This window comes from Strix uralensis, chromosome 5 (genome assembly GCF_047716275.1).
Source record: "Strix uralensis isolate ZFMK-TIS-50842 chromosome 5, bStrUra1, whole genome shotgun sequence".
NCBI classification, from domain to species: Eukaryota; Metazoa; Chordata; class Aves; order Strigiformes; family Strigidae; genus Strix; species Strix uralensis.
In genome coordinates, this window is record NC_133976.1 from 680,065 (window position 1) to 692,790 (window position 12,726).

The 12,726-nt window shown below is 45.2% G+C and overlaps 1 protein-coding gene across 7 annotated transcripts in view; it reads right to left on the minus strand.

The window, feature by feature from the left end:
- The window catches only part of PPP6R2 (protein phosphatase 6 regulatory subunit 2), a 125,644-nt gene that overhangs the window by 17,832 nt on the left and 95,086 nt on the right, over positions 1 to 12,726 (minus strand). For all 7 annotated transcript variants that reach the window (XM_074869578.1, XM_074869583.1, XM_074869582.1 and 4 more), the window contains 3 exons: positions 11,911 to 12,073; positions 11,331 to 11,419; positions 9,978 to 10,185 (listed from right to left, as the gene is read on the minus strand). In XM_074869578.1, the coding sequence (XP_074725679.1) occupies positions 9,978 to 10,185; positions 11,331 to 11,419; positions 11,911 to 12,073 (460 nt within the window). The remainder of the gene's footprint in view (positions 1 to 9,977; positions 10,186 to 11,330; positions 11,420 to 11,910; positions 12,074 to 12,726) is intronic.

A 12,726-nucleotide genomic window follows, 5' to 3' on the forward strand; every position in this document is an offset into this window, starting at 1 on the left:
TTCGTGGGCAAAGCAGCCTGGAGGAGCCCACCAAGCAGATTTCCAAGCCCAGGCAATTTCCAAGCCCGCTGCTCCTTAAACTGCTGGTTTTGGCAAAGTGTGTTTCTGATCTAATACAGGCACCTACGCGGCTCTGCTCTACCAGCTGCTCTGCCAAGTGGCACCTGATACCTCTGTGTGCACCTAGAAAAGACTTAAATTTAGAACCTAAAATCCTGAGGAAGAAAAAGTTGACTGGACATTCATGAGTGGTAACTTCAGAAGCCAAACACGCTTAAATTAACTCGCTTTCAGTAACACATCAGACGACAGATTCCCATGCCTGAGGGACAACATTTCCAATGATGTCTCCCTACAACAAAACAGAAGCTCAAATCCTGAAAAAGGAAAAATCCTGCTAGCACAAAACCTCAAAACCTTCTACATTTGTATTAAAAAGACCTGTACTTCTAACTGGAGAAGTGATTTCCATGAATATCTCTATTTTTTGCCTTTTAAGGCAGAGGACAAGCTTGCATGGGAATGATCTTCCTCACAGTTTTAACTCAGTCCCAGTTTCGAGAACAATTTCTTCTCCTTCTTTCAGAGACCAAGCCTGCAAAAATGGAAGGAAAGCTCAGTAGATGACTGAGCTGGAATCCTGTCACCAGCTGCGGGGTGAGTTTATAATGCATACATATAATCACAGTCTGGTAATTAAGACATGTGACAGTGGTTTTGAGATCAAAGTTCTATTTCTGTAGCTACTTTTCTGTGTGCTCTTGAAAAAACACACATAAAAATGAGGAGCCATGAGATCAAAACATTTATCTTCCTAAAGGGCTAACATGCTCTTAAAAAGAAATACTGCAAGTACAAAAATACACCTTAGAGAGACGGCAGGGGATAGATGAGACAGCAGAGAATTGAACTAAGTTGCCAGAAATGTCATTAGAAAATGGCTTCCCACACAAGAAACTTGAGCTCATGAGATTTAAATTGCTCAAAGATAAACTTCTTCAATTCAATCACTAAAATTTCCATGACACAAGGATTCCAGTGTTATGAAATCCTGAGGTTACGTGACCACTAAGGGGGCATGGAAATTTTCAAACTCTTCAACAGGCTCACGGAAAGGCAAAGCTGGTCATGCAAACCCCTGCAGGACGCTTACAGGCCAAACTGACAGGGTCAAACAAAATAGGGAGTTTGTGTGGAACACAGAATACTATTACCCAAGCAGGAGGGTTGATAACAGTATCTAATTCTAGCCTAGAATAAACTCTAGTACCTACAAATATTTTGCACTGGTATTCCTCTGGTCAGCTGATCGTTAGCAGCTCGTCGTGCCCCTTCAAGGCCGGTCTGGTATGAAGCTCCATGTCACCACGCAGCACGGTGACACGCTCCAAACCCCGACCAGGCAGGGGGCAGGGACAGAGAACGTCTTACCCGCCAAGAATACAACTGTTCTCTCAGGAGGCTGGTTACGGCAGGCTAAGGAAGAAGAGTTATCGGTGACAACGTCTGTATCTGCTGTAGACTCGTCTTAGTTAAGCTCTGCAAACTGATCTCTAACACTTCCCACTCCAGAAAGAATCAGGAATTTTTAAGCTCTAATTCAAAGCCACTCGCACAAACTTTCCAACACCAAGCGTAAGTCTGTCCAGAACTGTGTCTTTTTTCACAATGGACAAGCGCTCAGCACAAACCACTTGTGAATGCCACCTACAGCCATGCCCACTGGGCTTTCCAACCCGAGAGCCAGGACAATTTTCCCTTCTGTTCACCAAGTTCAACATCACAGCTCCATTCTACAGCTTAACTGCCGAGTTTGTAAATACTGCTCCAGAGGTCACTTGTAACAGAGACTCCTCTCTTTCTACAAGCCCTGCAGTGCGCTTCCTGAGGTATCTAACCACCCCCAGTGCACAAGCTGAACGCCCAAACTCTTCAGTCTCAGCAGAAAGTAAGACTAGAGGATACAACCTGCGTTACTAGGCTCAGCCACTTTCACCTCTAGAAGGTTAGAACAGAGTTTGCATAAAGTTGGAGCTGTCTCCTCCTGATCCCCAGCTGGTTGCTCCGGGACAGCCCTGGCACAGTCTGGGGGTGTTCTCCCACCCAGATGCTTGGCGAGTACCGGGCTCAGCAGCGCTGCTGCAGTGTGCTTCACCGCGGGTGTGACGGCTGAGCTCAAAGCATCCTCAACAGGAGAGTCTACTTGGCCTTTAGGCAACAGGGCTTCTGCAGGAGAACTTTAAGAAGATAACTGTGGGGTCCAGAGGCAGAAGGAACTTTGGGGCAGCAATGGACTGTCTGCCTGGTGTCTAGGAGAGGGCAGAAAGCAGGCAGTTCATCAGCCGGAGTCTCTGGGAGGGTAAATACCTGTGTGCTGTCCCAGCCACGGGCATGGAGTACCTCCTGCCAGAGCCACCTCCCCGCGTGGGGCTTGGTGAGCTGTGGCCACAGTCCTGGGAGGGTGACAGACTCAGGAACACCCTCCAACGACACATTTCACAGACTGCTGTGAAGCATGGCAGGGGATGGCAAAGACAGTGAAAGGGCAACAACTCAGTCGTTCTCCTCTGCTCTTCCTGATTGTGTTACCTGATGTATCTTAAACGTCCTCTATGGTTTGTTTTTTAAGGCAGCAAGTTCCTCGAGGCAGGTACAACCACATCTCCTCTGGGTGATGCCTACTGCCAAGCACTCGGATTTCACTTAGAATAATTATGTGATAAATTACAATAATCATCTTAAGCTAAGAAGTATTTAAAATACTACTTTTTCATTTATTTCTACATTTATTTCACATTAACTGATGTGTAGAGGTATGAGACGAGGCAGGCTACCGAAACACTTGTGGTGAAAGGCACTGGTGTCTGTGCAAAACACACGCACACACAAGGTACATACACCGCCTCACCACCGGGAAACGCTTTTGTTTGCACCAACAATCAGGGGAGAAGGCAGCCACGGAAAGCTGCGACAGTGCGACATCTGGTTTCAGGGAGGCTTCCAGCGACCCTTCCCAAATGCACACACATTGCTTTAGACAAGGGACTTGAGAAAACATCTTCCAGCTGCCTCTGGGGAAGGTGTCACCTTCTGCTGGAAGCCCGACGGGGATCAGCCCGCACGGGGCGCAGGACCTGCTCACGCCGCACTCCTGTGAATGCTTTGCAGAGGTTTGCTTTCCACATGCTACTGAAAACTTGCAGCTCTCTCAACTCAGGAGTTTCAACTCCGTAAACTTCTTAGAGAAAAATCTGCCATAAAGGGAGCAGGGAGTTCTCAGCTTTTACTACATGTAATGCAAAACATGAAACCAAGAATATTATATATCCTCATTCCAGACCTGAGGTGCTACAAAATGGCTGTTCATTCGTTTGGGCTCTAAGGCCCAAATCCTGCAAATGCAAAGCTTCCTCAAGCTAACAATACAACTGTTTTCCTTGAAGTGTTATTTCTTCTTCGAAAAACAGGATTCAACAAGTTTCACACTTCATCATCGCTGAAGTTGTCATTCTATATCAAAACTGATACCCAGTTAAAATAAAGCAATACGCTGTTCTATTTATGAAGATGCAAACGTCAGGAGCTCACTTAACTTTTGATAACAATTCAGTTCTTCCTGTACATTTCCACCAGCTTTACAGAGAAAATACTTCAGCGGTGGAATTTTTTTTAATACCTCTCTTGCCCAGTTTCACCCTGGAAACTCCTTTTCAACACCCATTTCGACAGCACTACTGCAAAACACGCTGTGCTCTCACCCTGTCTGTCCAGTGGTCTGTTTACCGAGAACCTCTCAGACCTGGCAAGACAAAATTACAGTGGAAGAGCTTCGCTGGTGGCTCCAAAAGGCCAAACTGACTCTGAACTGCAGCGCCGGCTGGCAACCTGCAGGCTGCAGCACCTAGTACAGCTCCTCCTGCGGCTAAGGGCAAAACTGATCTATGTCTCATTGCCAAAGGGTCGGTAAAGAATTCAGGCTGCAGTCCCAAATGATCAAAGAGCTTTAGGTATTTTGGGGAAGAAGGATGTGATCTGAAACAGCCTTAGAGTGCAATTCTACCCACCTCTGAAGCTCACTACTGTGGCTCCTGGGATACACTTTAGATACCCTCTAGTCTCTTTGGTAAACATTTAGTATCATAGACAACAAACAGGGTGAAGACACACTAGGAAAAACAGTGGTACTATAAACAAAGCAGCAAGGCATGTATAAAAGCGTACTTAAACACAAGTCTCATGCTGAGCCCACAGGCAAGTTCTTAAAAACCAGGCTCCGAACGACCAACCGAAAGACAAAGAGGGCAGCCACGCTCCAGCCACGCTCCTCAACACACTCCCCGAGTATTGGCTGTTCATTAGACAAAGTCACACAACATGGGAGGTCTGGCTTCCCAATTTACATGCAATCTTCATTAAAAAAGCCAACACTTATGTCAGCTTAAAAGATCCTATCTATGCCAATTATTGCACTAAGCATTCACGTTTGATTGGAAAGTTTTCTGGTGGGATGGGACCTCAGGTTAGTCGCTTTTATGCATCTTTCTGATATGCAGCCGAATTTTACAAAAATGGCGTTGCCATGCTCCATGCCATTTCCCACAGCATGCTCCTTTCCCTTCATCATCTGTTCAGAGCATTCCAGCAACCCTTTGCAGTCAGGCAGCAAAGGGAGATACAAGCAAGACAACCACTTCTCGTGCCGACGTTTCATGCTCATCACGTGCAATGGCGAATCTGAACGTCATGCGAGACAAACAGTTGGAAAAGAAAAACGTATCCCCGAACGGGAGAGCTCAAAACATCCACTGTGACAACGTCACTCCATTCAGCTTGGGAAACTGGAGGAATATTTTCTCTGCTGCGTGTAAGCGGGCGCTGCACCAAAACTCCTTGCTCGGTGCCAGCCAATGCAACGGCCGCCCCGGCCGGACCCCCGGGACCCCCCCGGGGCGCGGAGCCCCCGGCCCCCATGCCCAGAGCAATGGGAGGAACCACTGCCAGCTGCTATTTCTGAGCTATTTCAGCAATTTAGGGTTGTCACGGCTGTTAGAACAAAAGTTAAGTACTTTCGTCCCAGAACCGTGTATGATCAGAAAGGAGAGGAGACTTTTCAGTGATTTTACAGAAACTGTAATGCAGGAATCGGAGAAATCTCTGCGAAATGCAGAAATTGCAAGTGTTGTCTCATTTCCACCTCAGTTCTAAGAAAACCGCTGCAGCACCTACAGTGTCTGCCTCCAAAGCTGAAGAATGTACTAAATGAGAGCTGGTATCACACAGACACAGAAGAAATACATTTGTTTTTAACAGATAGCAAGCACTACTGTTCAGATGGATTCCAGCCTCCCCTCTAAACTTCCTTTTTCAGTTGCTTATCCAAGCTACTGGGGTGAGGAGGCACAAGGGAGAAGTGGACAATAAACATATTCAACCACTGGGGGGAAAAAAAAAAAAAAAGAAAGAAAGAAAAAGATTAAAGGGGAAAAAAGCATTTCACGTGAAGTTGATAAACTGAAAGAGAAATTAAAAGTTATGAACATCCCAAGCCCACTATCACCATACACAGCAAAAGCTGGATTTCTTTTTAAGCACAGCTCATCTTTTAAGGAGCTGCTTAGAAGCCTTATTTGAACAACTCAGCAGTGAAATACTTCAGATAAGCTTTTGCATTTCTTCTTCATGCTGGGTTAATATCATACAGACACAGAAATGCAAGTCACTTCCCACAAAAAGTACTGCTCGCGTTGCATCTGCTTTTGTGCCCACCGTTCTGCTTTCCCCTCTCATGGCAAGTCTCATGACTGTTTGTTCTGCTGTGCCCAGGCCCAGGCGGCCGAGCCGAGCGGAGCCGCCGGGCCGACGCCACTGTGGAGCCCTTGTCACCCATCTCGGTCATCGATTGCTTCTACGACTTCAGCAAAGCCCCGCAGACGTTTCCGAGACCTTCGCAGCTCGCTCCGAGCAGCTTCGGGAACGCTCCACCAGTCACGTGCTGACACGGACTGCGCCTCTCGGATCGCTCATTAATAGCTTCAATATTACATTTTTCTGGCAAAAAATACAGCCCGATAGCACGTACTGCGAGATAAAGGCAATATGTACTCGCCTGCTTATGAAAGAGGCAGAAAACTTTCAAAAGTTTGTTAAAATGGCATTGTTAATTATTAAGATAGGAAGTTAAATGAGTACATGTTGTAATTACAACTATTTTAAATCAGCACACAGCTTACAATCCTGAAAGCCTCCAGGCTCTGGAGACTGCAGGCACACGCGGAGCTGCGTTTCCTGACCCTCCTGCTCCGAGAAGTCAGGAGGGTGTTTCTGTTCATCGGGTGACTGTCCTTTCTGGATCTGAAAGTGTGCCTGTTTGCTGTACCATGCTCCTCTTCAAACCAAACAGTTATGAGACATGCTTATTGAATTTCTCTCTTTTTTTCAGTCATCTGGAAATTTCAGCAGATTTTTGCCAGTTTGCACAGTGACTGGGAAAATTCATTTGTACGGATGAATTCTAGAAAATAATTAGTGAAACCCCACAATTTAAAACAGAAAGAAAACATTGGGGAAAAAAAAAAAAGGGTTTTTTTTTAAAAAGCCTTTGGAAAACACATCAACCATTATTTTGTGGCGTATTACAGCATACAAGTGAAATATTTGTTAGTGCTGTTGTGAGAAAGTCTCAAGAGATTTGTCCGCTGCCCCAGGCAGCGCAGGCAGCAATTCCAGCAGCGTGTGCGTTAGCAAACTGCAGTCGGCCAGGCTGTCCTACAGTCATCTTGACCAGAGCACGACCTTTCCTTTTAAAATAATGAGAAAAAAAAAAAAATCCTATTTGCAGAAAGAGCTCACAAACAGGTGGAATGGCAGAAGCTCAAGGACAAGATGCATGAAATGACTGAGCATTGTATTTGCTTTTCAATGGTTCGTCACTGGCTCTGCTGACTGGGCGCATACTTTCGCAAGGATACACAACCTCAAATTCAGGTTTTCGAAACAGAATTTCTAGGATCTGTTTTAGCTGACTGTGAAAAGATGAGCTTTCCCAGTCCAACGGTCCAACAGCTCTTTTTTCCAGCCCAGTATGAAGTAACTAATGGGAGAAACTACTTGTCAGGTGGATGTTTGGAACCCTGAGGAGGTCGGTGTCATACATACCCTCCGACTGCAGGTCTAAATACTCTGAGCAATACCCACAGCAAGAGAGAAGGGCAGCGAGAGAGGCAGAAATAGAGAGAAAGCAAAGAAAGGAAGAAAAAGAAAACAGTAAAGATTGCTGAAAAAACAGACAAAAGAGTTAACTTCACAACCGTATCCTCAAGCGCTGTTCCTGCCAGCAGAATATGCAGGAACAATAAAAAGCTATTTCAAAGAGTACAGTCAGTGAATATGGCATTTTCCACATAAAATTCAGATCAATACACAAAAAAAGCAAAAGATTCAATACACTGTAAAAAATGTCCTTCTCAAGCCTAACACATGAATTCTGAAGTTATCAGAGAGCGGGAGCTGGCAATACTGGAAGCACTTTAGTCAGAGAACTTCTGCAAAACTACTTGTTTTTTCACAAGAAACTACCACATAGAATTAGGTGTGGGAAAGAAAGTTAGCTAAATATATTTAAAGTAGAGAAATTAGCTAAATACATCTGAAACACCTTCTTTAGCACGATGTTTAAGGTAACCCATGTTCTTAGTCGTAGTTTAAGCAGAGCTGACATGAAGGACATTCTACTGCACCACGCAGGGACAAATCATTAACTTTCCAGAGTTTAAATTCTGGGGCACTACGGGCAGGAGCATCAGCAGTTGAGAAGATGATCATGGAGGGTATTTAGAGGCATGTACTGCACATCTGGAGCTTCCACGTCCCTAGTGACTGCAGAATCTACAGAGTCCTTGGGTGGCTCCAAGGAGCGTTGAAGATCTCCACTGTAGGTTTCAGTACTGCAGGGAGGGGAAGGAAGGAGAAGGAAGACCTGTTTCTACAGAAATAGGCATGCGGTTTGGTACAAGTTTAGCACTTCAGGGTAAGTGCTCGTAGAAGGTCATCAAGAAACACACAGTCAATCCAAAATATTCTTAAACTTTCAGCATATTTCATTTCCTTGGAATCATTAAGGAACGCAGTAAGAAGTGAATATATTCACTACTGGCCATTTAACTGCATCTGTTCCAAGAGAAGGCAGGCTGGTTTGGGAGAGCTGAGGATACCGGGAAGTTCCCACTATCATCACTGGTCAAGATGGCAGCTCATACACCAGGAGAAACCTGGCTCCAAAACATGCCTGGAGCAGCTGAAATCACCATCTATCTAACAGGTTTCTGCCTTCCTACAGCTTCTAGTTTGAGTTTTGGCTATGGTTACAGCTGTGGAAAGCTGGACACCTTTAAAGTGGAGACTGTGGTTACTCAACTATTTACTTTCTTTGCCAAAACAGAATTAGTTTTGTAGAACTGCAATCATGCAAAACCAAGCAGGTTCTGGAAGCCTCGTCCTTACTGAAAGTGCTCGAGAGAGAGTTTTTCTCACTTAAGAGAGAAAAACACATTTAAAATTACACTGCCTGAAACAGCAGCATAGCCCACAACATCTAGACAGCCAAATCAGAAAAAAAAAAAAATTCCTACCTGCTAGGAAATAAATGGAAGACATAAGAACATGCCAAGTAAGATTTACATTGCTACTGTGAATCCAGACAGTCACATGTATCACGCTGCTCTACTCACACCAGAGAGGAAAATCATCTGGAGCACAGACTTTGTTTTAGATACACATGCCAATGGGTTTAATTAGATATAATTCAAGTACACAGAAAACTGGAAAAGGGGATGCTGCTTTTAGCACAGCAGGCAGTATTCTTATTCTCCTCATCCTTCATTTTTTGTGAAGCCAGTCTGCTTGGCCATGCCAGCCCTGTGCGTACAAACTAACTCCATTTAGCAACCCAGCTCCTCAGGTGCCATCACTGCGAGCAGAGAATCCCAGGGATCTCACCCCTTCCAAGGGTGGAGTAAAGGCCGTTGGAGGCGGGCATCAACAATAAAAAAGTCACCTTATTAAAAACTCAATTCAGAGCTGCTGAACCAAGCGTACCTTTGGCCAACTGCCTCCCATCATTCTCCTTAGTGCTCTAAGCCCACTTGTTTCCCCAGCCACCGCTTTTTAACTCCCAGTAGCTATTTGCTGGGTGTGGGCACGTGCCAAGCAGCTCACGTTGACTACCCAAAAAAGTCACATCACCACAACATCATAAAAAGTAAATATCTGTTCCTGAGTCAGATGCAGAAAACACAGGGGCTCCAACTAGTGAAATCATACCCTACATATTTGAAAGGAATAGGAGGAAAAAAACCCAAGTATCTTACAATTTTTCTGGATGCACCAAAGGGAACTGGATGCTTACTGCTCTGAAATGCAACTTCCCCTCTCAAATTATTCAAGTAGGCCAGATTCGAGCACTGCGATTCCAACCAAACTGCTGTCCAAAACCTAACAAATCTCAGGATCTGCTGTATCTTTTCTGGCATTTTGCATTTTTTATCATTTATTGTCTATAATGTACTACTTTGGGAAGAAAACGACAACTTGAGTCATGTAACTCTTCCCCCCTGCAGCAGCACACACAGGTTCCGTGCCAGACCTTGCAGGTGCCACCACGTGAGGCTTCGCTCGACTCGTCTGGGGCAGCTGGCCTGGCACGAGCCCGGCCCCGGCCTCTTGTGCAGCCAGACACACAGATGGGCCACACTCCTGTGACAGGGCTCAGCAGCTAAAATCAGCCTCACTTTTCTTAAAAATAAACCTGTTGTAAGTATTTTCTTAAAACAAAACCCCTGCGACAAGAAAGCTGCAAGACATCCTCACACAGGGCACCTGGAAGCATGGTGTCCGAAAGGGACGCATAACACGTCACCCCCGAGCGACACGAGGGGGTAAAAGCAGAGCAGGACCCCGGCCCAAGGAGATTCCTTTCGCACCTGGTGAAAACAGCCTTCTCGTTTTTAGCATCCATAGTCAGCTTGATGGTTTCCTGACCCGAGCCTGTGCTGATGGTTTCCGTGACGATATCAGCTTTATCCTCCTCCTCGTCGCTGTCGGAGCCTCCAGAGGAGCTGCTGTCTGAGGCCACCAGCGGCGCTTTCCTCGTGACACAGACGTTCCAAACGCAGGGAGAGGCAGCGCTGACTGAGAAAAAGGAATAACTCACATTGCAAAATGAACAAAACCACAGGAACAACTCCCCAGGTATGACCCCGAGTAAGCGGGGTGGTGTAAAATGGAGTGTTTACAACTATTGCAAATTTTGAGATGATGGTTTCTGTGCAGATCCCACAGCATGCGACATTGTTTTTACAAGTAAGGAGAAATAACAACCCCACAAATCAGTGTTCTCCACCTGCTACCTCCCGTCTGTGTTTAACACAAACAGCAGAGGAGACTTTTTTTTCATTTGCTGAGTGGTGATGAGTCTGAACGGAGAATTACAACAGTCCCTGGGGGCCCTGCTAACTTAACTTAGCTCTGAGAACTCGCTGTGGTATAATTTAAGCAGCTTTTTGAGGTGTTCACTGGTTTGGATTCCAGGTGCGTGCCTGGCAAGGAAAAAGCCTCTCGTGGAAGCGGTAAAGAAGTGTTGCAGTCTCAGAAAGTGTTTTTCTTCCCCAGGTTGGTACCCGTCAACCCTCCTGGTGTAAGGCCCAGCGCCCGACAGCAGTGGGCACACAAACAACGTGCGCACGCAACACCGTCCCCACAGACCGCCTGAGCTCTCCTGAACTGCATCTCCAGCTCCCAGAGCACACACGGGGCAGACAAAGGTACCGTGCTCTCCCTTCCAGTATCACCCCCCCTTCAGTGGTTACTACAGACACAAGTTTAATTTAGTTCTATCAAAGTCCTTCGTTAAATTTTATTTTTCCTTGCTCAGAAAGGAGAAAGGAAAGAAATCAGACTGAAGTTAACCAACTGGCTCGGCACAATTACCCACAGTCTAACTTACCCTATCCTTTTAATTTTTGCCAAGTAATTTTATACTCAAGCATACAGTTAAAATAGGACTTGTGAACAGTTTACAAATGAACTGTCTCTGTGACATCAACTCTCGCTAACTTAAATTTCATCCTTTTCTTGCTGAATAATATTATCCCAACAAACATCAGGATTTCTGAGTTACTACTTTAATAGATTGATCTCTGTACAAAAGAGAGACTTCAAGTAAGATAAGGGAGATGACACTGGAGGGAATTCTCCCTCGTAGGCTTGGTACGCTATGCAAGATTTCAAACAGCTTCAATAATGCATCTGTGTTGTCTTGGAACATTCTCACTTACAGTTCTTGTCCTGACTCTGCTTCGGATTTCCATCTGAATCATTGCTTTCTGTGTCGACAGGAGAACTGCATCGTGGACCCGATTCTGAGCTAAAGCAGGGGGGAAAAAGCCTTGAGAATGAAGTACAGGTATCTTGGCTGTGCTTCCAAATATCTCCATTATTACAATGGGGACATAGAAAATATATATAATTATTACATTATCCCCTATACCATGAGGGCTACTATATTATCCCTTACATCATTAGGGCTTACTCTTTCTTTACATAAATACTTGTGACTTCTAAAAAACATGTTCATTTACTGATTTTATACTCCTAGTGTAGCAGCAGTGATGACACATGAAGTACTCCTGTATCATGAGACATGAATGCTAACATGGGTTAGAAGCACTGGGAGGCAGAGGGAAGTCTGAAGCCCTGATCCAGAAAACTCAGCCAATATTAAAAAATAAAAGGGGTAGCAAGGGGAAGGGAAAGGGAAGAAGAAAAGATTATAGTCAATGCACTCCATCAAACCATATTTCAAATATTCTTTCATTCAAAACTTACAGAGAAATGGAAGGAATGTGTGCCTCTTACCAACAGAAAGGCTGGAAGTCTGTAAACTTTGCCCACCCCTTCTCCTCCGGCGTGGTGTTCTCCGGGGCCGCTGAGTCCCAAACGCTCGAGCCAACGTCCATGGCGACACAGGGCGTGGGGGGCTTCGAGTTCACGGGCTCGAACACCGCTGTCCACCCAGACCCTGGAGGCAGAACAACCGACTGGTGGAATACGAGTCTGCAGAACCTCCGGCCATCCCAGAAACACTCCAACGTGATCCCAGAGACAAAAGCAGACAGACCATCGCTGGCACTCCTTCGGAATCTACAGGAAGCTGCCTGTCTCCTGGGTTAGAGACAACCAGCTCGAAAATCCCTCTTCTGATAAATATGAATGTTATCCACAAGAGAGACGCATCAGTTCAGAAAAATGACATGATGAACATCTTCATTCTTTGAGCCAGTGATTTTCAGCTGAACTCCCAGTACCTTACCTTCCTGTCAAAAGCTAAGTGGCATGGCTTTCAACCATTTCAATCATTAACTGTTTAATTTTGGCAATTACAGTTAAGGAATTGATACATGGATTAAAATGTTTAACATCACAGAAGTGATCTTCAGCAAAACTAAGAACATAATTTTGATTTTTACAGTCCCAGCCTACTCCCCATTCATTAGAGGATACTTCTATTCCTAAAAATCACAGGTTTTTAAAAAGCATTTTTCATTACTTTTTCTCAAGAAAGAGAAAGGATTGCAGAGGTCTGTTCTGCAAACTGATTTGCAGGCAACAAAGCTGAGAGTAGGAGAGATCCCCCAAGTCTACACTCATTCAAAAACTGAACCAAGGTCTCTG